The sequence below is a fragment of the Pagrus pagrus genome (assembly GCF_965226575.1).
Source record: "Pagrus pagrus genome assembly, chromosome: 7".
NCBI lineage: Eukaryota > Metazoa > Chordata > Actinopteri > Spariformes > Sparidae > Pagrus > Pagrus pagrus.
The window spans coordinates 27,067,872-27,093,059 of NC_140191.1; the positions used below are offsets into that span (position 1 = coordinate 27,067,872).

The 25,188-nt window shown below is 42.1% G+C and overlaps 1 protein-coding gene across 2 annotated transcripts in view; it reads left to right on the plus strand.

Moving 5' to 3' along the window:
• The window catches only part of zfpm2a (zinc finger protein, FOG family member 2a), a 121,270-nt gene that overhangs the window by 40,667 nt on the left and 55,415 nt on the right, over positions 1–25,188 (plus strand). For both annotated transcript variants that reach the window (XM_084356258.1, XM_084356257.1), the window contains exons 3-4: positions 100–201; positions 16,196–16,320. In XM_084356258.1, the coding sequence (XP_084212384.1) occupies positions 100–201; positions 16,196–16,320 (227 nt within the window). The remainder of the gene's footprint in view (positions 1–99; positions 202–16,195; positions 16,321–25,188) is intronic.

Consider the following 25,188-nt stretch of genomic DNA (forward strand, 5'->3'; position numbering starts at 1 on the left):
TTTAATTCAATTAGGTGTCCAAGCATTAAATGTGGATTGAGTGCTGCTCACTTTGTGTCTTGTGTGCTTTATAGGACTTAATCTTTTACTGCCTTGCAGGAGAGGAAGATGGCAACCGAGAAGCAGGAGAGTCGGAGATGGACGGGCAGGGTGAGAAGACCAGGCATACCGCTGTGGGGCCAGACGAATGGGATGGTCCAAGTAAGAAAAGTCTTCATATCCCTTTCCTAGATAGACTTTTAGTGCCACCTGGCAACGTTATTGGAACTGAACTGCAATGCATGCTGCATAGTTTGAGGTCAGGTATTGATTTTGGAACTGAACAGAAGAGGAGCAACAGGGTGTTTGTAGACACACAAGTATCAAAGCAGTGTTGTGTTGGACAAATTAGTCAGAAGTCTGCATGAAATATAACAAACTACTTTAATGCCACCATTCAGTTAACAACAGTACATTAAATTATCAACAATTACTGGCACAAAAAGCACGTTTATCATTTATTTTTCAGACAAACCTGGAACTCAGTGCAGATGTAGCTCTTTTGAAGGGTTCACAACACATTTTATTTTTTATCTTGTTTTACCCTTTGACTAAAAGCAACTTCATCAAAGTGATGGATAATACATTGAACAAGATAGTTGCACAGCAATCACTGCTCAGCAATAGCCTGCACCCACACTGCTGAACACACAAAATATGATTCCTTTTAATGCATAAAATGACCTCAAGAATTTATTGCAGGTACATGCATTTGTAAAAAAAAAAAAAAAAAAAGAAAGAAAGAAAAGAAAAAGATAAAGAAAAAAGAGGAGAGAGAGAGAGGGAGAGAGAGGGAGAGAGAAAAAGTGGATTTGGGCAAGTTGTGCTTGCTAGCTCGAAGCCCCCCGGGGTGTGTATTTTATACTGACAGTGAATCAGTGTTATCGCACCTATCAGATAATGCATTTATCATTAAATTTCACATTTGCATTTAAATCTGGGGAAGGAAATGAGCATTGCTGGCTAAAGATAAGAACGCTGGGACGACAGTAATAAACCATCACTGTGATCAGTCAGGAGACAGGGCTGAGGGGGTCAGCTCAGAACTATGGGGGCCATGACAAAAAGAAGGCATCACACGCAGGAAAAGGCCCTTTTGGGAGAGAAAATGCTGAGCTTAAAAATACTGCTTTGAAAAGGAGGGATGGATGTAGCATGACTAGATGTATGACTGACTGTAATTATCCTTCCCCCTTCTACTTAGCCATCAGAATGAGAATTAGAGGCTCAGAAACACACTGCTGGACAGGCGAGCGGAGGGAGAGGAGGGAGACTTGAGTTTTATGGGAGTAAAGTGTCTCTTGCATACAGTGAGGATGGCTGAACTGCAGAGGAGGTGATGTGAGACATGATGCCCATTTCATGTTTTACTAAACCACAGCCTGAGTGGTTCCGAGTTATCAAGCGGCATCCAGTTTGAAGACTTCAGCAGCGTGTCCTAATCTCTGCTGTATAACAAACTGAAAAAATGGCACTTAGCACATGACTGCATCCAAGAAACATGCTTCTATATATATATATTGTGTACAATCAAGCCAGGTTTATTGAAGAAAACGCTACATTTCATAATCAACATGTTACCACAAATATAACTTCCTCGACATCTCTATGATAAACCCGGCAATTAGTGAGTGACTTACGCCGAGGCAGTCGTGCCCCTCTGTTTTCTCAATGGGCAGCGTAGAGTGGGCAGAAATTAATCTTGGCGCATAATAATGCCATTCACTCTCCCATCATGGCTGCCATGAAAGGTCATTTCCCTTTTTAATTTTTCCCATTGTGCTGGAAAAGTCAGATGGGCATGTTATAATTTGAATAAAGAGGGGGAATCAGACAATCAGATAGGAACATTTGAAATGACATGACTTCCTGTTCGAAGCGATTAAAAGCAAATTTATTTAGTTGGAGACTGTCTACCCTTTAATCTCTTTGTAAATGTTCAGATAGTTGAGCATTCAAAAGTTCTTTGTTATTCTTTGGCTTAAGTTTAAGCAGGTGTGATTATGATCACCAACAGATAATTTTTAATCACTGAGCGTGTGCATCTGAATAGGATGTGTAATGGCCGTTACATAAAAAGAGAGTGAAGCCTTTTAATGAGGTGGGCTAACTCGGAACATGCCCACCTGCTTTGGTGATTCTATTGAAGCACCTCCATACCGTTTTCCCTTTTGCTGAGTAACAACAAAAGCCTTTACAATCTACATCCTTTAATTGAACTTTTTTCTGTGCCTGCATTTCATCTCCACTTTAGTAACTCGTGTCAAGTGCTGTCCACGATTTGCCCCCCTGTTCTCTGATTGTCTTTCTGTCTGGAACAGCGGAGAACCGCACAGAATGACTCACTATTAATCTGATAGCTGCCTCTTCTGTGCCGTTCAGAGTGTTGAGTCTCTGATGTGGAACACCCAGCGAGTTCCCTTTCTCTCCCCTCGTCTCTACAAGTATGTCCTTAAGCAAATCTGCACACTGATCTTCTGTCTCGTGTTCATTTCTCGTCACGGATGTTTCGCAATCAGCTGCTGATTCGGGAGATAGCGTGTCATGCTATTCTATTCATTTTCATGGACTAGCGGTGATAGGAATCTGACTCCGTCTCTCTCATTCTCTCCCACTCGCTCTCCTCTAGGCTAATTGGGAGTGGTGTGTGTTAGCTAGCTAACTCTGCTAATGAACTTGTTCTCAGCCTTATCTTAAGGCTTGCTCATGTAAACTACACCCCCTTATGAAAGTCATGAAAATCCAGGGTTCGTTAGGAGCGCTGTAATTGTGATCACTGTCATTTTATGCTGAAAGTGCCAAGCCTGTGAAAGACCATTTATTTCAGTGTGCTATTTAGGCAAACATATGTTATAACTACTGTTTTTAAAACTCCTATGAACTAATGAGTGTCTGAAGCAGATACTTTAGCCTTTAACGAGTGAAACTGCATTTGTTTCAGTCTTTGTTGTCAAGCGCTGATATATATTTATAACTGGTGAGCACTACACTGATTTTATGGCCCTAACCTGGATTTATTACAATACATATACTGTACTCTGCATGTATTTATAAGTATTATCCAGGGTTTCAGGATAATCAATTCTTCAAATTTATACTAAAGTAAAAGTTCAGTTTAAAATGTACTTAAGTACAGTACTTGAGTAAGTGTAATTAGTTATTTTCCTCCACTGAATATCAGTAATAATAAAAGCACAATTAATTTATTGTAAACCTTTGAAGAGTGACTACTGCAGCTGTCAGTTTCTTTCTTTCTAAATCCCTCAGTGAATCAAGTGCACGCTTTAACTTGTAATGCCAAGTAGGCCAATTGTGCCTTTGCATCATACAAAGTGGTGGCATCAGGATCTGAGATATTGTAGCACATACAGGTAACATAAGGCACACAGCAAAGGAGGTGATACAGAAGGAGGAGATGAGTGTGACAGAGAGGTAACAGAAGCCATGTGATCACCTAGTCCACAAATCTCTTCTCTTGGCTGTGTGTGCCCGACGGCCGGCTTGCTCAGCTCCCGGTGCCAGCTGGGCACCGGCCAGGGCAAGGCAGGGGTCAGCTGAAGGAGTGGCCATCTGAGAAGCTACCTGACGGTCAGACACAGACGGAGCACAAGCAAAGACAACCCCCCCCCCCACACACACACACACACCACCACCACCACCTCCTCCTTAAAAACGTTATCCATTTTCATCCCCCTTCCTTCCCCTTTCAAGACATCAAACATGCACACGCTGAAAACGCAGCTTCACTCAGATGTAAAAACTCTCGAGTCTCATTTTTGACTCCAGCCAACCCAGAAGGGTCTGCGGCCGATCCGTCTTCTTCCAGTCTCCAAAAAAAACAACAAGGAAAAAACAATAGCCATTTCAGGTTTAATGCACATATGTCATGCTAGGAGAATTGGAGGACCAGATGGCCACGATACTGTGGCAGGTGCCTCAACAAATGTTTGCAGTTGCCCGTGCTGCTATTTATATCGTGGTGAAACACAGACACGCAAATATTTGCAAAAGGACAGTGGGCCCTTTTTGTTCAGAGTCAAAGTGATCAACAATATAAACAGATGGGATTAAACCTTTTGGGCATCGGTTACCTGAACTTTGAAATTTCCTCAATTTATCTAAAGAAACTCCCTGTAATAGAAAAACACAGCTAAAAACAAAGATGGAAGGTTATAGAAAATCTGTTTCATTGTAATCAACAGTTCATATTGTTCATATTTCTGCATTTTATTTACAGAAGCTTATCAACATTTGGCCACAACTGAATTGCAACCCAAACTCCTGCACAAATACAGCGAGAAACTTTTCAATTCTTGCACAGCGACAGTCCATTTGAGCACAGTTCAGTCAGGTTGCTCTCAGTAAACAAGGCATTTTCTAACTCAGCACCCAAGTCCATTATAAAGTCAGGGTGTCGTCAAGGAAGGAGGGGCGAGCCGAAATGAGGGAGAGAGACAAACGGAGCACCCAGATGCAGATTAGGCTGCAGAAGATGAGGGTGTAAAAGGGATTTAATGGTAGGATGGATTAGAGAAATCCTTGTAACAATGTTAAATAATTATGGTTCCAGCCGAGATCAAAGCGCCATTGATTGAACCCCTCAAGCCTTCAGCACACAGAGTCTTGGAAAGCAAAGATTGGTAAACTAGTGCTCAGACCACTCCGGCTGCTCCAGTTAAATTGGATTGGAAATATTAGGATATAGATGAATCCTTCAGGAGGCTTTCGCAAAGCTTTTGTCACCGGAAATGTAGCTTGGGAACGGTATGAAAGGTTTGATAGTGTACTGTCTCGACAGAATCATAAGACGAGGGTGTCGCAGCTGTCTCCACTGATACCTAAGCGTTTTAAGTAGACTTATAGACACACTTGACTGTTATATCAGCAAACTGAAAACTTTCAGCGCGAGGCTTTCATTCAAGGTTTTATTTTTTTTCCCCCCCTTCGTCTTGTAATCAAGAAATTTGGACGTGCATCATGGCAATTCTCTCGGAGGAGAAGGAAGGTTTTATCTCGCTCCTCCAGGGGTTTATTCAAAGTCTTCAGACAAGTCTCACAAAACATGAATGACACTGAGATTGCTGATACTGATGATGAAAGTCCATCATCAGCTTCTCTGTGAGTTCTGGGCCCCGAGTGATGTAAAATTAAATTGCAATCAAAGTGCTACGTGTAAACATTGTCCGCTTTTTTTCCAAATACATTTATTTCTTAAGAGATTGCTGATGATGGCTTTATACTATGCGCATCACCTGTGTGCAGAGACAACACCATCCCCCACTGCCACACGCACACACTCTCCCACAAACTCACAATGTGTGATTATAATGATGAAATATGCAACAAGAGATTAGACAAATCACTGTACTCCTATGCTGCATCGCCTTGATGCAAATTTAGTCACTGATCCGCTATACTAAGAGGCTTTATGGAGGAACTTCATGGTTGTTAGTTATATAATCTAAAATAGGGCAAAATGCAATCACTGTTCTTATCATCTGAGGAAGATGTCACTATATTCAGTTCTAGTTTTGTGTGGATACGTGGGATGTGGCACGCAGAGAATGCCCTTAATAAGATAATTCACTTCCACTACCATTTTGTCCGCATCTCAGCTGAATTTGTGTCCACTTACAATGCCATCTTTTTTTTTTTTTTTCGCTGTGATTACTATTTCGCATTCAAAAGAACTCAGAAGAAAACGAGAGCTTGTTGCCAAATGTGAAGCTGACTTAAAGCGCGGCTGGTGGTGGTGTTTCTACCCCCGGGGACTTGACACCCATCGCGTCTTTCTTTAGCTCTCTGAATATGTTTGTTCTGCAATGCTTACCCTCCCAGGCACTGTAGCTGCACACGTTTTTCTAAGAGGTATCATTGTAATTGGTTGAATATTTGATGTGTGTATTTAGCATTAACATGGAGACACTCGTGCAAGCGGTGCTAGGGGGATATAATGCTGGGTAAACTCTGGGTTGCTCAAGTGAAACTTACTCGCATGTGGGAACGTTCATTTCTTTTGGCCTTTTTTAAATAAAACTACAGAGCGTGTTTGAGGGACTTTGGTTTGTAGTTCTTTTTCAAGCAAAATCTGGATGCAAAGGCTCCAGATAGCGCTTAGTTTCATATGCATGACTGTTTTACTTTCATTCAGTTTGGTCCTTGCGTTATTATTTGGCCATAGGAATGTACTCAGTCCCATCCAAGCCGTATCTCCCCCCCCAAAACCCCAACCCCCTGCTCTTTCTCTCTCAAACACACACTCGTGTACAGCCTTCACACTATAGGTATTGATATCAGAACAGTGCCCCTGCCTGTGAAGGCCTCTCAGTGGTGATGAACAGCTGGGCCCAGCTTGGCCCCGCTGGTCACGCCAATTCCACCTCCTTCTTTTTTTTTCTGTTCAGGGGTGGTGGGGGGTGGGGCCCGCTTGTCAAGTGAATTAAAATACCAAATAATAGTAATAATAATGATAATAAAAAGTTAATAAAAAATGGCATGTTCCTCCCTGATTGTGCGGGTGTTGTGGTATTCAATTATGCAATTTTCATTGGCATATTAATCATCTTTTCAACAAACAAGCCGCCGTTAATTAAAGCAAAGCATGGATAAAGACGTGTTGCCGGATCATCACTCCGTTTATCACCGCGCACAGACCCGCAGTTAAGTAAATTCAGGCTGTGAGATGAATTTCAATGGTCTCCCTGTTTCTTCCTCTCTGTGTTTGTGTGTGTGTAGTTAACCACACATTTATGCACACTGTGTTTGGAGGTGTGGTTTGTGACGTTTCATGTCAGTTTGTGTGAGAAATTGAAATCACACGTTACCAGCAGTTGAGAAATACTTTCATTGTTTAACACAGATCTCCAATTCATGTGGGAGGTTTCTTTTTTTATCATCCCTTCACAGATTTGAATGCTAAATGCTCTTTGATTATGACTACCACTGTTCAGATGAGTCAGACTGACTCCAGTTGAATAAATTTAGATTTTTCCTTTGCCTCTCTGTGGCCACACAGACTGTGTAGAGGAGGCCGGTGGAACTATATGACATCTCTGTACACACAGGACAGCTCTGCCCATTCTCCTTTTTCTCCGCATGGCTTTTTTGTGCCGCCTCTGTGCCTTGCTCATTGGTGGGAGGGGATGGAGATTATTCAGGATCTGGTAAGATATGGGCTTCTCTAATCATAGCTGACTGCCTCTACTGTCATTCAGTCGCTAAATAGAAGTGGGGGGAAAATGTCTTGGTGACGGGAGCAGCCAGACAGCCATGCAAGTGCTTGAGTTCCGCCAGCAGGAAAAGAAACTCGAGGCATCTGTAGACATGTCGCTTGTCCCTGTCCCTCATTGTGGAGCAACTTTATCAGCACCAGCCGCTCACCCACTTGCTAAACTGGAGGGCCGGTCGCCTCTTAACTTAAACATAAGATCTTTGTGGTTTGAAGCACTCGGCTGCTCTGCGCCCAACGTGGATCTGAAAGGCAAACACGACTCCAGTGGTGCCGTCGCCCATCACAAAATCGCACCTCATGGAAAACTTGTTTCTGCTGTGTTAGCTCGAATCTAAATGCACTCAAACAGACTGTTGCACTGGAGCAAGATCCCCCCCCCCCCCACCCCAACCCACCCCTCAAAAGAAAGAAGAGAGAGATGATGGAGGGAGAAAGAGAGAGGGAGGGAGAGAGGAAGAGGGAGAGTGGGAGAGAGATGGAGATGGAGGAAAGAGAAGGAGGAGTGAGAGAGGGGGAGAGAAAAGTCAAAAACCTCCACATAACAATGCCGGAGAAAAATCAGAACATTTTCCACCGAAAGATGGGCCATTTCCAAATCCTTGTGCCCTATCAGACAAATTAAAGTAAATCAAGCATGAAATGAAGCAGAAGAGCCCGGAGATAAGGCTCCTTTAAGTCGTTTACAGATTAGGACAGAGAGAGAGAGAGAGAGAGGGAGAGGTGCATCTGGTCTCTGGCAGTGAAGGAGGCTAGTTTCTCATTTCACAATAGCAGCCTGTGTATAGGATTACTCTCCCCTGTCACCGACATGAGGAGCAGTGGGGGAATAGACGGCCACAAAATGTGTCTAAATATGTCCCCTCAGAAATGTTCTGAACCAAAAACCTTGCGGTGTCGTGCCAGATGTGACATGCGATAAACAAACACGTTACACACAGCGTTTGACCCGGTGTATCATTCTGATTTGTTTGTTATTTCAGTCGCCTCTTCACCTTTTCTTATGCTCAAGTGGCTTCATCACAGCGCGGCTTAAAAATTCAAATGAATTCAGGATTGGCTGAGCCGCGTCACGTGATTGTACGGCTGTCAGCTCCTATGCGCATGTTAAGCACGCCTCAGATCAGGTTTGGGGGAGGTGGGAGCGGGAGGTGGTGGAGGTGAGGGGGTGTACAAATTATATTCTCAAAATGTGATTTTGTTTCAATGTTCATCGCTCTGTAAACTGGGTTGTTTAATATGTACGTCGTACTTCTATTTTCTGTCTTACATCAACAGATTAATTGCTGTTTTATTTTAGCACTCGCAAATAATCAAAACATAATTATGGAGCTAGTTGCTCATGGAGGAACGATATTTTACAGTGCACACGCAGAAACACACGGGCAGGCACACAAACACACACTCCCCATCTCATTCATGCATGCACGTGAATGCAAGCGGGAACTTAACCCCCCCTCCCTTCACATACCCCATCCTTTACTTACACACACACAGGCACCCACACAAGGCAAGGGTGCGCTGCTCTTTGATGCCGCCCGTCGAGCTCTCGCTGGATTTTGTTTCACTCCTTTCGTGTATCTTTTCTGGGAGTGATGAGAGGTGGGCTCGGCTGCGGCGCTCAGCTCGCTCTGAGAGAGACGAGATCTGGCCCGCGTCGCCGGGTAGCTGCTCTCTAAAGCCGCGACCTTGACCTTCCCGGCCCAAGTCTTAGGTTTAGCTCCTTTATCGCACTATCTCCAGGCATTTAAAAATACTCCTGAAACTCAATGATTTAACCCGCTTTTACGCTGTTCACATCAAAACTGGATGAAAAAAAAGCTTAATCCATCTTATCTGTTGACTGTCAAACTGCTCCGGCTAAAACCTACTCACAAAAGACAACTAGGTCACCCAGGAAAAAACAGAATTCCCCGTTACCCAGGGGAAGTTGCAGCCTGGTAATTGACTTGGGAGGAGATTCAGGAGTACTTTAAAAATAGTTGAGAATTAACTGCAGAATATAAAGACTTGGAGGTAGCAATGTTTACTTGTGTTCCGTGCTAAAAAGTTGTTTGTTTAGATATTTCACAGCGCAGTCATATAAGGATTTTTCCAAACCAGTCTCCACCTATACCTCCTTCCAAATATAACTATTTGTCATGCTGTGTTTTCCACACTTTATTTATGACAAGACTGAACAGACAAAATGGCAACTTCCTTTTCCTAGTGTTATCCATCCCTCTCAAATACATGCATTGCCAGTGCACACACCATCAATTACTCATTCTTCGTGACACCCTCAGGTGGAGTAATGTCCTTTTGATGGTTCTGAAATTTTAAGAAAAGCGTTTAAAATAATCAGATTCCAGCTGGAGTGGTGTGTGTCCTCTAGATGTTGTCGGCGATACGGCGATATCTCTGTGTGAGGACAGTCATTCTTTAAGTTTTGCTGTCTCCCTTTACATGCTATCAATAGAAATTGCAGTGCTTCTCTAAAGATGGATGTCTCAGAGATTGTTGTCAGCGAGCCTGCTGCTGACATCGCCAGGCTTCTGATGAAACGGAGTGCTCGACAACTGGCATATTTCAATTGTTCAATGACACCAAACAACAGTCTCCGTGTCGGTAATGTACTGCAGGAGCTAGCTCTTGTGTGTGTCTGTGTTTGTGTTTGTGTGTGTGTGTGTGTGTGTGTGTGTGCGTGCACCTGTACTAGTTTAAACTTTCCCGTTTCTTTCATGCTTTTCGTCTTTATTTCTTTAATTAATGCGCTTCAGATTCAAAGAGGGTCATGGGCATTCTATTTTGATCCCCACATAAATCCTGAGTATTCCTAGAAATGATGTCCATATTGGACGATTCAACACCTCACAATTTACGCCCACTGCCAACGTTCAATGCCAATGCAGGAAGTAGTGTTCCATTTATGTAGCCAGGCAGAGAGTAAGTGGGTTGAGGTCGGGGTGGTCGGGGATGTACTGTAGTGCAGCTGACTGGCAGACTGTCTTAAATAAAGGTTTGCCTTTTCCTGAAAGGAATTGTGTTTTCTGCCAGTCCAAGAGGTAAATTACACTCAATATGCAGTAATTAACATGCTATATTATATTTGTTTGATCTGTACAAAAACTGTTCCAGACTATGTCCTGCTGGGAGCTTCAGGGGTGATTGTAGGTAGATTGTGTTACCCAACTAGACCAGAGTAGCTGTTTACTCTTGTTTACATTCATTATGCTAAGCTAAGTGAGCCAAATGCCAGCTGTAGCTATGAATTTAAGGGACAGGTCTGAGAGTGGTATCTCTCTTATTATCTAGCTCTTCACCAGATAGCAAAAATACAAATTTCCCAAAACGTTTTGCTTTTTTGTTGTCATGTTTAAAATATTGTAAAAATCTCAAATTGTAAAGGTCCAGTGTGTAGGTTTTAATAGGCTAACAGTGAGGTTGTCTCTCCCTCCCCTACAATGGCCGATATAAACGCAAAAAATGGCCCTCTCCAGAACCGGTGTTTGGTTTGCTCTGGCAGACTCCATGGAAGAGGACCTGCTCGTCTGTAGATATAAAAGCCTCAATTCTTAGTTTCAGGTGATTATACACTAATGAAAACTTAATTATGAATATCATATTCCATTTCTGCCCCACACTGGATCTTTAACTGGAGCTTTAACATTAACATCAAACATAATCTGGATTTTTTGGCTTTTTTTCAGAAGCATCCAGTAGAGATTTTTTTTTTTTTTTTTGTCTGTCTGGCGATGCGGCTAAAACATCTGTATTCCAAGCTTTTTCATTTAAAAACAATATTTTGAAGGCATTGTTGGGTCCTTCCCCAACCAGATGATGGGAGTCCTCCATCCGAGGGACCCATACATCCTCCCCCAACCTCCCCCAACCGCCCCCCAACCCCCTGCTCAGTCCATGTGGAGTGTCACAGCTAAAATGCCCTAATCCCTTTGGCTTGTTTAACTCTTTCCCCCCAAGCCTGAAAACAAGCCTGACCCGAAGGGGTGAATCCCCCCCACATCAAATCACCCCTCCCTCCTTCCCCGTCCTCCTCATATGGACAAACTCCTGTGGTTGCCTGGTCAACTTTCTCCCCGCTGTTCAGGGCCAGAAGCAGCCACATCTAGGCGGGTTAAGGGCGGGCAGTGGGGAGGAGAGGTGGGTGAGGAGGAGACGAGGTGGCGCTGCTGGGGGTGGGGGTCCTCTACTGTTTTAAAACAAGCACCTTTCTCAGAGATAATGGTGTGGGCTGTGGGTTATAAATGATGCGTTTTGCTCACTGGGACCTGATAATAGCGGTTTGGGTAAGGGGGGAGAAAGTTCATCGCTCTCTTATCAAAGCTCCGCGACATTTCTCCTTCAGCTGTAAAATTTCATATCACATATCTGCTTTAAAGATGTGGCACCTTTTGTTGAACCGATACAGTGCATTCCATTTCACCCCATATGCCTCTCTCATGGTATATTAATTTATAGCCCATTTGCTGGCTCTATAACACCGCCTGTCAGTGGAGATGACTGGGATTCAGTTAAGACATCTGTGAATTGCCACGCACAGGTTATTGAACTTTGAACAGCAGTCATTTATTTGCTTTGATTCAAAGGTACTGCTTGATATCAAGGGGGATCATCTGCCCTGTGAAGCTCAAGCATATTTTCCCACTTGTCTCTTCTCTTGTCGGTCTTTGTTTCCACATAACATGCACCCTCACTATTAATGTGCACAAGATAACCGGAAAAGGTAAACCATAAGCTCAGTCAATAATCAGGGTGGGTATTTTATGCCGCGGGCAATTTCTTTTCATTGAAGTTGGTTCTTTGAACTAGTTAGAGAAGTCAAATTCATGTTGAAAATAGCTCGAGCAGATCATTTGCTTTAGCAAATGTTAAGCTGCAGTAGCCAGTTGATGATGTCATTTGTCATCTCTGACCGCGAGCCGAGACCTTACTCCGGGCCAGAAATTGTATTAAGAAAATTCAGGCTTACACTTCATGTGCATTAATAGAAACATTCATAGTGAAAGGTGGATCTATCATTTAATTTTCAAAGAGTTAAGGGAAAGAATATTTCAGTTGCTGTTTTAACTCAAACCTGTTTGGACATTGTAGCATTTTGATTAAACATTAAGGGAACTTTTAACTGGTCTTGAAAGAAGATTGTCTTTTTCTTTGAAATAGTTATTATAGTAAGTCTAAATGCCTGTCACTGGGTCAGATTCTGACTTATTTGGGTCGGATAGGTCATTTAATTAAAACTATTTTTTATGGTGAAGTACTGAGGTCTAGGGTTGGTACAGTATGACAATAAAACAAAGTTTACTTTGTTTCACTTTTGTCCACAGGGGGCAACAAAATCAACAACAAATTAAACTTCATTGTAGCAGCTTTAAAAGAGGGCCGTTTTTACCCTTTGAAAATATGTAATATACAAAACAGACTGACTATAAACTCCATAACTTATGAACTACTATAATCAAAACCTTAAACCACTTAAAGATCATTACTGATCATCATGCTGTATCGCAATACACGATACGTATCTCAATATTTTGAAATCTCACTTCATAAATGACCAAATACCTTGATATCACTCGATATCTGGTAAGTTCAGAAAATTATAAATATTTCATATAACATTACATTACATATTACAATACAACAATATCCAAAATCTAAGATGCTTTATAGTCTCATATAATGATATTGATATATTGTCCAGCCCTATGGTTGATTATATCTGATAGTGTTATTTAAAAGTAGAACATGGTCTTTCACCTCTTTTAGAGTCTCTATCTGTCAACAGTCCACCCATACCCACCCACACCCATTACTCTTTAAATCATACCAGGCTGGCACCCTGCCACTGAGAAACTCATTAGTATTCAGTTGTATGCCATTGAAGGGAGAGATGAGGTTCCCTATTCCTCTGCACCATATCAGAAAAGAAAGACAGGACACACATACACACATTAAAAACACAAAACAAAAAAAAAACAAACAGATGCCAGCGTGGAGCATCTTGGGTGCTATCTGAGGAGGATCTCTCCACACAAAGGGACATTCATTGGTCTGCCAAGTATCTGTGGAGTGCAGGAACAGACCCTAGAGTCTAGCGACAGATGATGATCTTATCGAGGGAGGGGTGGGGGAGGGGGGTGGGTGCTGGTTGAGGGGGTGTTGAGGGTGAAGGTGGCGGAGTGGGGTTGGTTGGGATTCGGAGGAGGGGGTACCGCTCTTGAGCCACATCGCGAGCTCTGTTTTGCCAAGTGTGTGGCATTTGAGACTTGGATGATGAGGGACGTTGACGAGAGAACACAGGCACTGGGTTTGTTAAATCTCCTAATAGGCCATTATGAGCTCTCCTCTTGGTTTAGTCTGTCGTCTGCAGCTTGACAGGTTAAACACTTCTGTGTTTGTACAAAATGTATTTGTGTTTAGGTAATAGAATTGGGATTTGGGGCCTTGTAAGAAATTGAATTATCACTATGACATCAAGAGTTTTTGCGGCCATAATTACAAAAAAATGTCAGTCGCCCAGCTGAAAACAGAACACATCTGTCAGTATATTTTTGCTGTGTGACTAAACCTGTAAATGCTCATAGAGAGTCCATGAAGGGAACTCATTATTCATCCATGGGTGTTTTTGTGGAGATCTTCCACTAGTATCTGCAACAGATGTGACAAGCCATCTGTGAGCCAAGGTCCTGAGGCAACATTTGGTGTGAGATGCACACAACTGGCACCTAAACATGGTGGACCGCAAACTGCACAAATTGAATCGTACCCCCCTTTTCCCCCCTTCTTGCACCTACACTACCCATTACCCCCTTTTTACTCCGAGAATCCCACCCAAAAAAGAGAAAGAAAGGGTAAAGGAATAGGAATCAGAATCGTTGGCTGGGGATGGCTTGAGCTGTTTGTCAAGCGGGGCTAAACAGGAACTTGCATCCAAGCGGTTAAAGGCCGTGGGTCTTATCTGAGGACAAACAGAATGCATCAAGCGGTGGCTGTTGCTCTCAGTGATGACGACCAGCTGTGCACCAATGTTTAATTATTTCTCTGTAATGAGCTTACCCACCTTCCACTGCAGCACCAGGAAGACAGCATGCAGCAGCAGGAACACGGAGGGGAGGCAGAGTGAAAGAAAGAAGGAGATAGCGCTGTCCAGATTATCTCATTTTTAGGACTATTCTGAAATCTAGCATTTTCTCTAAAATATATATTAACGTTTAGACCGTCTGTCTATGTTAAAAAGATTTTTTATCCACCTTCAACAAAGATTTGGTCAAAACAAGTGATTTTTTTTTTTTTTATCATAGCTGACATTTAGCTTTTTATTGTTACGGGAGTGACCACCACTGATGAGTATATGATCATAACACACGCCTGATGTTTCAATCATGTTTATGCATGCAAAGGAGCACATAAGCACACATTTCCATACCAGCACAACAGACAGACACAATAGCGTGCGGCAGATACACGGCTGATATTTGCACAGTAGAACAGGGCTGAATAGGTCATTATACCACATACACATCAGAAAGCTCAGTGATCACTTCAGCCCATTCAGCATGAACCGAATGCCCCCGAACACTTATTAGCCACATGGACAAACAGGTTAAAAGACACAATGTTAACAACTCATGTAGAGTTTGTTTGAATAATAATACATTATGGTTATTTGCCTGACGAGGTAAAATGTAAGTGGCAGGTTGGTTTCCTGCTAAAGGTCAGTCCTAAAGCCAGTGTGTCCCAAACAGTGGTGGCTGAGGTACTGAAAATCTGTTACCCCTAGAAAAATGAAAAGCGAAAATTACATTTTGAGAAACATACATAAAGTAAAAAAAGAAAAGTACCAGGTTAATACATGACTCAAAGTACAAGTTACTTTTATATGTCATATTAATATTTTTTGTTTTTTGGAATCATGAAAATGTTTAATTGGCAGATAAAGCAAAGTAAAAGTAGATTACTGGCTCAAAAACATATGAGTGTACAGTGTATAAGTGCGATTTAAAAGCACGAACATAAACAGTACTCTACCTTACAGTTACCACCCAGCCATGGTCCCAGAACAATGACGGTGTTCTGTAGCTGACTCCAATCTCTGACCTCCCAAAGATCAGTGCAATGATCAAACGGTCACATAGAAAGAAAGCCTGAGATGACTCAGTCCTGATAAAAATGTCCTTTGTTTGAGTTTGTGGAACTTCTTGTGACCAGAAAGTTTCCAGAATCAGTTATAACTTGTAGCTGCAGACGTCTGAATCATCACACTTCCTCTAACAAGACTTCTTGGGGTTGTCAAGGCAACCACTCGGAAATGTACAGTTGAGAGCCGCATACCTTCCCTTAAGACACACACACATACACACACTTACAGCAAAAACATCATCTTCAGTAAACTATGTCACGGCCTGCCATGGGGTTTATCATAACTATTTGATTAATCACCATCCCGAAAAAAGTACACTGAATCTAAGAGATAAGATAGTGGGGGGTGTCAGGGAGGTGAGCACTGGTACTTCTAACAGTGCTATCCGGTTTCACTGTTAATTAACTGGAGCTCTGCACAGCACTAACAAGGGCCCAGCCTTCCTGGAACAACAGAAATAGGCCTGCCACTAGCTGCTCTCGCCAGCCAGCGAGCCTGCACTGTCTCACAGAGATTATCTCAACACAAGACACCTTTCAAGTAAGGTTAGCGCACCGTGTGTCTGAGGAACACCATCAGATGGATGCTTGCTCGATTTGCTTATCCATTTTGAAACTGCTTGGCTGTAACCTTCGCTGCTTACTGCAGGGCTTTGAGGCAATAATGTGATCGCACATGTAGGTTTGAGGGGAAAGGACAATGAATGAATGTCACTGTGATTTGATGTGGAACTTGTGTGCTATATAGAGCACTATGGTTGACTGCTTTGGGTTCTGCTGTGTTTTTAGGGGAGCTGGACGCATTCCTCAAAGATGGCGAGCGTCGGATCCACAGCCGGCAGCAGCTCCCGGTGGGGACAACATGGGGACCCTTTGAGGGGAAGATCGAGATGAACACTGAGAACACTGCACTGGTATGTCCTGTTTTTGGTCAACTATCGTATCATTTTGAACATTTGGGCACCACTGTCTAACTTAGATCCGGAAATTAAATACAAAATAAAACAAGCCAGGCTTAAAACACAGCCGATTTAATAATTGGATAAAACGAATGAAATAAGAGGCAGGGTAAGCTATGCAATTACAGTGTGTAAGCATTGTGTGAATATTTGCAATGCTCATAAATTGGTGAAAACAATACTGAACTAGTCAATTTAAGCTGGGATCGTATGTTAAACCAAGATTTTCAGCTACAGGTTTAATGTTGCGCCAAAAAAATGTGCAAAAAGCATCTTTGATTTGGCAGTACGTGATCAGAAATATATTGCACGCCTTGAAAATATCTATGTTGTCCGGATTTAGAAGAAAATTGTTTGCCATCCAGTTTTTGATGTTAGCTAGTCCTGTATTGAGTAACAGCCAAAGTCAGTGTGCTTTATTGTAAGATATACAGTATAATGAGGCACATTTTATAAGGTGCTATAATTGCTGGAACTACCTTTTAATAAATTGATTTTCTGCTCTGGATGCTCTGAAATGCTTTTTCAGTACGTAAGTGATCACAGAGTGCAATGGTTGGGTACACATGGTGACTAAAAACACAAAAAAGACAGTCATGCTTTACTAGAAGGGCTATAAACCAGCCAAGTCCCCCCCCCCCTTTGAGAACCAGTGACAGAGTGTAACTCAGTCCAGCTACTCAAGTACTGCAATTAAGTACAAAAGTATTTACATTTTCTGCTACTGTATACTTCCTCTCCACTACATTTCGGAGGCAAACATTGTTATGTTTCTACATTTAGTTGACCCAACCGATGGTCAACGACCCACAAGTGGCCGTAACGACTCTGTGAGGACACTCCCACACAGAGTTTAAAAGCCTGCAACTCCCCTCCAGTTAGTTAGAACTGAAGAAGCCTCTTGGATGAGAGGTGAAACGTCTTTAAGAAACTGAAACACATCCAGTTGCCTATGATACAGCACTTAGAATTATGATGACCTGGATGACTGAGAACCTTCATCAACACAATTCATTTGTGTGACTTTGATGAAGTAATATTTAAGCACCATATTGCAACTTTTACTCAAGTATGACTTTTGGGTATTTTTTACATCGCTGCTCAGAACACATATGATGCCTTTATTTATAACTTGCTTCAGATACATATGGAATATCAACTTTGATTTATTAATCATTATTAAACAATTATTCACGACTTATAACCCCTATGTAAAGTATGCCTTTTTAAGAAGTGTTTGTTGTTTCGAGTAAAGGGATTATTATTACACATGCAGTGAAATCACTTTATTTAGTCAAACTCTCGCAGCCATGGAAACATGATTACCAGAAAGTCCTACATCTAAAAACCATATTAATGGCAATTCCCATGACATTCAAACCTATTGAGGTGACTCTTCTGGGATCCAACTGGCCCCCAACACAAGCCTTTGAAGTGCATCCATTTTAACCATTTAATCTGCATATTTTATGACAAAACACTTTAATTGGTGGATTTTGAGCTCGGTCCAGGCTTCAATTGAATGAAGTCACAATCCATTATTTTTGATGTTACCCTGCACACAGCAGCTTTACATCTCTCGTTTCAAAGATCCCAGCAGAGGCTCGTGTTGACCTGCTGCTCTGCTGGAGTGACAAGTCCTCCACGGGTTTGATATTCCATTCTGCATTTGGATTAATTAAGAAATTCCTATTAAAACTGTAACCATGCTCCCATTCATCCTGTTAAGAAACATAAGGAAAAGTCCATTAGGATTTTTGGCCCTCCCCCCCGTTTTCCTAGATTCCTTAAACGCATAACTTTATTAAATCATTTTCAGCGCAGTTTTGACTGTTTTCTAAGCTCCCCTCATGGTTTTGAAGTCATCAGTGGCTTTAAATAACTCAGGCCGTATTATAGCCATGAAATATGGCTTCTCTCAGGGTAAAGCCAGTTATCCTTGGGCGGAAAAGTGATTTGACAGAGCAACACCTCAAGTTGCCTTCCAAAGTAACACACTCCATATATTTCTCCCGCTATCTCTGCATGAATTTCCCTGAAAGGCATCCAAAACCAACCTTCAACTGTCCCTCAAATGACCCTCAGACTCTCCAAATGATGTCATATAAAACATCTTTTCCAAGTGTTTGGGTGCTTTCAGTAGATACAAGCTTTACACATTCATCAGTCTACCTGCTGAACTAGATGCATAAACTGATTGTTGCTCTTGGCAAGAGTGATAAGTTCTTAACTAACTGACCTCTGAGGAATTCATAGCTACTTTCCAGATCCTCTTCCTCCTCCGTTTTTTTTTTCTTTATTCGTCAGCGAGCAGGTGCTGGTCATCACCTGTAATAGGCTGTGGAGGGGTTATAGAATATGCCAAACCTCCCTCGCAATTAAAAGCAGTAGAAGAAGCTTTGGGATATTGCCTTTAAGGATCTCATGTGTGTCTATTCCCCTGGGGGCCCTCTCAATGCTTTGCTGCTTGCCACCCCTCCTCATCTCTCAAATAGGGTACTGGCTGTTAGCAGCTTCTCACTATCTCTCATTAAAGGCTAGGTCAACCCAACTGGCATGTTTTGTTTTACTGAGCCTCCTTTTAAGGTTCAGTGTAACTTTTTCCTTTGTTTCTCAGATGCAGAATAAGCCAGAAACTCTTATTTTTGCACATCACTAGGGAATCGTCTAATTTACAGTAGCATAGTTGTCTTTCTCGTTTTTTTGTTTTTTATAATCAAACTCCTAGTTATTGAGCTGTTGCCTAGTTAAACATGCAGCCGCTGGCAACATCCCTAATATGGCGCTGCATTTATCTCAGTTGTTTCAGTGGGAGGCGAGGGAGTTGTGCAAATCTTCAAACACTGACACATCAAGACAGGAACAAACCCTGATGCCTCACCTGGAGAGGGAAGAGGGGAAAAGTTGAAATAACAAATGCGAGTGTGAGGAGAGAGAGAAGAAGGAAAAAAGGCTCGGCTAGTTTTGATGCATGTCAGGGCGGCTAGTGCTGCAGAGCGGGGTCAAAAGGCGGCAGAAAGCGTTTGAGGTAGAAATAAAGGCTCATTGCTTCATGGGTCTGTACCTCAGCTAGGAGGCACTCTCAGTCATTCTTATGAAGTGTGACCTCCGCAGACTATTAAATCTCCTCTTACCCTCTCAGATTTTTTTGAAACCATGGAGGTGAATGAATTACCCGAAGGCAGCCAGGTATATGGCAGGAGTGACACCTCTCTCACGCCTGAAACACATGACCCGCTGGTGAGATATTGATATGCCCTCTCTGAAATCAAACATATATTATCCCTTCATCCAGACACGTCATTTAAGATATGACTTTTTAGAGGTCAAGCTATTTTTGTCGAGCCGCCACGTACGGTGCATAGCTCCGTTTCTCAATCCTTGGCATCATGCCCAGGGAGGGACTAAAGTGTAATGACTCCTTAAAGTGGCTTACAGTAAATAATGAAAATACAGTGCATTTAAGCAGATTTCGCATTACACCGGACAGGAGCAGCACTTTGGCACATGTAGAGCCGTTTAGGAGGAGAGTATGTAAGGTCCGGCTGGTGTCTGGGGAGCACTCCTGTGGATTCTGATGGAGGGGTGGGTAAGGATGGGAGGAGGGGAGGGTTACTGGTCCCTAGAGGTAGCAAAATGGGAGCAGAAGCTAGAGCTGGCCTAGCTATATGCGCTGTGGCGTGGGAGCTGATGTGGGCTGGCTGCCGGTGGACGACAGGCCTCAGTAGCTGACCGCAGTGATGGATGATGCTGAGAAAGAACGGCGAGTGGAGCGTTACACACAGTTGTCCAGGCAGGCCTGGAAAGAGAGGTATAAAAGCTTGAAAAAAGAAAGAATGAAAAGAGAGAGAGCCGGGGAGAGAGAGGAAGCAGGAAAAAACAGAGGGGAAAAAGCATGACAGGAAATCTGGGCATCTGCAGGACAGAGATAGGGTCACATCTCGACCGTTTATCAAAGAGGAAAGCAGATTTCACAGCTGATGGGTCGGCCGTGGCAGGTCTGTAGACCCCAGGGGCTCAGCTTGGCATGAGGGACTGGAGTTATAGTTATTGCTGTAGCAGACCTGTTAACACAATCACATTGCACTGTATTGGACAGCTCATATGTCTGGCCATACTGTGGTATTTTTATACATTCGTTATCATTCTTTGATCACACATAGACTACAGAGTGAGTTTCAAGATGTAATATTTTTAAAGAAGATGTCAGAACAAGACGTGACGAAGGTAGAGAACTTTGCCTAAATCAGAGAAACAGAAAGCTTTCAACTAGATTAAAAGACCAGCGTGTGAACTGATAACTAAGTAACTGACCCGGGCCAAAGCGCTTTGTAGCAAGTCAGGCATAGGTGAGGAAGGCAGGAGAGGAAGAGGCTCAAAGCAAGTAATAGACAGCAAGACAAATAATAAGAGAGAAAAAGATTTTAGAAAGAACAAAACACTCGAGAGTTGGCCTTGTGCTGCTGTTGTCAGCCCGCTCTCTCTGCTCTGTTCCTCTTCCTCCTCATCTCCTCTCCTCTCTCCTCTCGGTCTGACTGATGGAGCTGCCAGAGCACCGTCTCATCCCTCACTTCTCTCACTGATCAATCAGACCATTAGACTCCAATTACAGCCGCAGCCCCGGCGCAGGTGAGCGACGAGCACATTCAGCCGGCTGCCGACAACGCCTCCGCCCGGCTTCCTCACACTCTCCAAATTAACGCAAATTAATAGTGACACTCAGACATAAATGTCTGCAATCGAGGGGCTAAATTAACAGTCTGGGTCGAAGCTATTGAGTAGCAGGTGTCTTTAAAAGCGGTAATTACCTATGCTGGACAGAACCGGGAGGAGAGGGTGGCCCACGGTTTGCCTGGAGTAAGAGGCCTGGCCCCGGTGAGCCTGGCTTCCATTGTAGGTGTTAATAATTGATTGGGAGGCAAGCTATTAATGAGCAGCAGATTTAGAGCTCTGTTGTAAATGTGTGTTGATGAGGGTGTTGCCGCCTCTTGTACAATGCCTTACCAATGCTAATTACTGGGGCTTAGTCAAGGTGCACTGTAATGAGTCTGGATTCAATAGAATTCTGGTCTTTATGTGTTTTCAGGGCCTTTTACTGCAAATTACATGCTAATTATAATGCATATGACTTGCTTAATTCCAGATTAAGATCTAGCCAGCATTGTTTTTATCTTGTCTTTATCTTCTGTCTTAATATACTTGTATACCAGCTAAATTTGCTGTGAGCATAGGTTTATGATAAAACACATCTATCACTGCAATCTCTGTGTCAGACAAGGGTCCTTGTACAAAGGCAGTGATTCGGAAGGTTAGAAGGACACAGTAGAAGTCAATAAGTGCTATAGGGCAATTTAATATATTATAACCAATTAACTCTCAACAGAATATTACAATGTTACCCTTGAATTATAAGTCATTATAACCACAATGATAAGTGTATAATATTTAAGGCTAAGTGGAATATTTAGTGTGTTTTAGGAGTGGAGAAATAAGGTGAAGTGTTAGGAAGACGACGTTTGTTACGTGTTTGTCTAATTCTCTCATTTGGAATTGTTTAAGATACAAAACGAGCCCTTTATTAACCCTTCAATTTTGAAGTGACACCCTGTTCATATTTATGCTAAAATGTGCATGAGACCATAGCAATTAAATGTTCTTATGCTTGCAAACGTGCACAGTGCGTCAGTGTAACGAGTGTACATGCACTTGTGTGTTTCGGGTCATGCTGTAGTGTCTGTGTATGTGTGGGAGGGCAATGTGTAAGCGCCTCGGCGTGCGCGTGCAGACTGTGTGCTGCTTTTAGCTGCGAACAGAGAGCTTTAGCTTGTAGACTACAGAAGAGCGAAAATGTCAAGATACTGTCCTAATTTTCACCTGGGACAGAGAGAGAGGCAGAGGCTGTCAACCGATGGAGTGTGATTATTGTGTAATTTAGTACAAGGGTAGGAATATGGGCCTGTGCAACCAAAAAATGCTCCAGAAATTATTCAGCCCATCACTCAAGCCATTTATCTCACCCCTTTTGCCCACCCTCTCCCTCCAATATGTTTATTGTTAGCTACCCCTAAACTTTAACAAGTGGTGGCGGATTTTTCTGTTTCAGAAATTATATTTTTCTTCTTGTCATTGCTTCATTAATCAAGAGGAGGCATTCTGAAAAATGTTTTGTTTTGGAGGCTGCAATCTATTTTGTGTGTGTGTGTGTTGTAGTTAATCTGCGCCCGTGGCAGGTTTCCCCTCCGAAACGCAGCGCTAAGCAGCGGTATCGCAGGCCTATTGTTGTAGCCTCTGTCATAGCAAGGAGAGCCTGATGCAGGCCTGGGCTCGCCTGATAAGGAAAAGAGGATTCAACATGGCTGGAAAGGAGAATCAGTGGGACTTGAGAGTGGAGTACGGATGGGGCAGATGCGCTCGCACACACACATACACACACACATACACGTACGTACAGACTCACACAGACATACAGAGCGATACACGCATGTTCTACACACATACAGTCACACATGAGCCGACACACACACAAATCATCACCATCATCACACTGGCACATGCCCAGGCAATTATTTACAGTAACATCCAATTACATATGCAAGAAGGCACCCCAGGATAGGACCTCTCTGTAGCATAGCTGCTAAATGACACACACACACACACACACACACACACACTCAGCCTGGAATATGCATGCACACGCACATAAACAAACAAACCATTAAACTAAAAAATAAAAATAAAAATCAACAATTTCAATTCCAAACAGTTTGATTAATGTTTGCATTTTAAAGGTGGCCCGTGCTTTCTATCTGTAAGTCACACTGTCTTGGATATGGTTTGAAAACGCCAGACATTATCAGGACTAACAGGATTTGAATTTCTGTGTTGGACACACAAATAATTTTGGCACAAAGAATGTGGCTTCATCTAATGAAATAATGGGCCCAAATTTTAGGCGGAGAACCAATTTGTGATTGCATGCATCAATTATTTCTTGGGTTTAAACCAATATCAGGGCTGGGGTCTCTTCAGATGGGTAAAATGGTAATTATCTGGCCTGCTTTCCCTCGCTCAATGTCATCCATATATTTATCGATGGTATTATCGATGGCTTTCATGTTCCCACATTAAAAGGGGGAAAAGTCCAAACAAATTCTATTGAAGTAGCCTTTTAAATTTGCGCTTTTTAGCACAACATCAACATGACATGGATGTCTGTGTGTGAGTCAGACGGAGAGTGGATTGCAGGCTGTGGCAAAAGAAACCCACAACCATTGTTGTTTTTTTTATTATTATTACTGCTATTTACATTTATTCCCCAAGCCTCCACTCTCAAAGTTTCTGTGAGCATGGCTGGAACTCATTGCCGCCCACAGCTCCATGTATTAGCCGTGAAGCACTCAGTCAGTCAGCTAGTCAGAGCTATTATGGCCACAGTCGAGCTCCACTGTTTGAGAGATAATGCATGGTTGACTTGATCTACAAGTGAACCTGACATTTTGCTGTCCTTACATCACAACACAACTACCCAAACTGATATGGCAGGTCCCCTGATAAGCAGAGCAGGACTCACTGATTTGCTTTGTGCTCACTGTAATGGCTGCATGGTTTCCTCAAACGTGCCAAGGATACAATGACGAGATCAAAACACAAATATGCAATCCAGTGCATTTTTTGCTTGAGATGTTTTGCTACAGATATATCAGACGGTTGATTTTGAAAAGTGATGATTGAATAGTAGGTTTAGCATTTGTATCACTTTCTTGTTATAATTACAGCAAATGGTACTGAATCTTAAACTATGGTCGGGAATAAGAGTGGCAGTATTTTCTCAAAATTAATACCATATTTCTCATAAATCCTGTCACTCATATCCCAAAGGATCAAAGCCTTTTTCTTTATCTCCTCAAAAAGGATAAACAAATTAAACATTGACTGTGTTTTTTTATTTTCTGTATCCTTCAACTCCCTCAATCATCAACCACTTCTGCTTTCATCAAATGACAGTAAAAACATCTTTATGCTACTTCATACTTTTACACTTCAGAGAGAAATGTTGTGCTTTTTACTCCTCTACACACATATATGAAAAATAAATGAAAATAAAATAAAGAACTTTTAAAATGCAAAGTAATTACATAGATGAAACTACCCAAGGGTATAAAAACTGTTAAAATGAACTCTATCTTGACCAGTTGCAAAAGTAAAATACTTCTTATGCATCAATATTAGCAATCTTATAATGTGATATAACATTTAGAAGGACATTTTTTCTGCAAAAGGAATACTTTAACTTTAATATCAATAAACAATTGCTTATTGAATTGTTTATAAAGCATTTAATTGTTAACAGTGAAATAACAATTTACTCAAGTTTACCTATAAATTAATTATTTATTAAAGAACGTTATCATAAAGTGTTACCTTATTTGACTTTTTTTCTTAAGTAAAGGATCCTGCATCCATCCACCGCTTCTCTTTCCCTATTTTTGCTGTAAAATGATGTGTTGTGCTGTGAAGCAGCGCAGGTCTGGCTGCACACAGATTCATTAATGTGAAAATGCAGCTAGAGTACGTTAGAAACATTATGAAACATCCGTTTCTAGCGTTTCAATTCCGGTCACTACTTTTATTATTCCCTTGAGATAATTTACAAGTGCCAAAAATGCCTTTATTCATTCATTTATTTACTTAGTCTCTGCCAGTTTTTCTGTAGCAGATCGATCTAAATAAGAAGAATGTGTGATATTCTCTCTGTATGACATAGCTCCGTCCTCACATACACTGAAATTGTAGCGTTTCTACTGTAATAGACAGGCAGCTGTC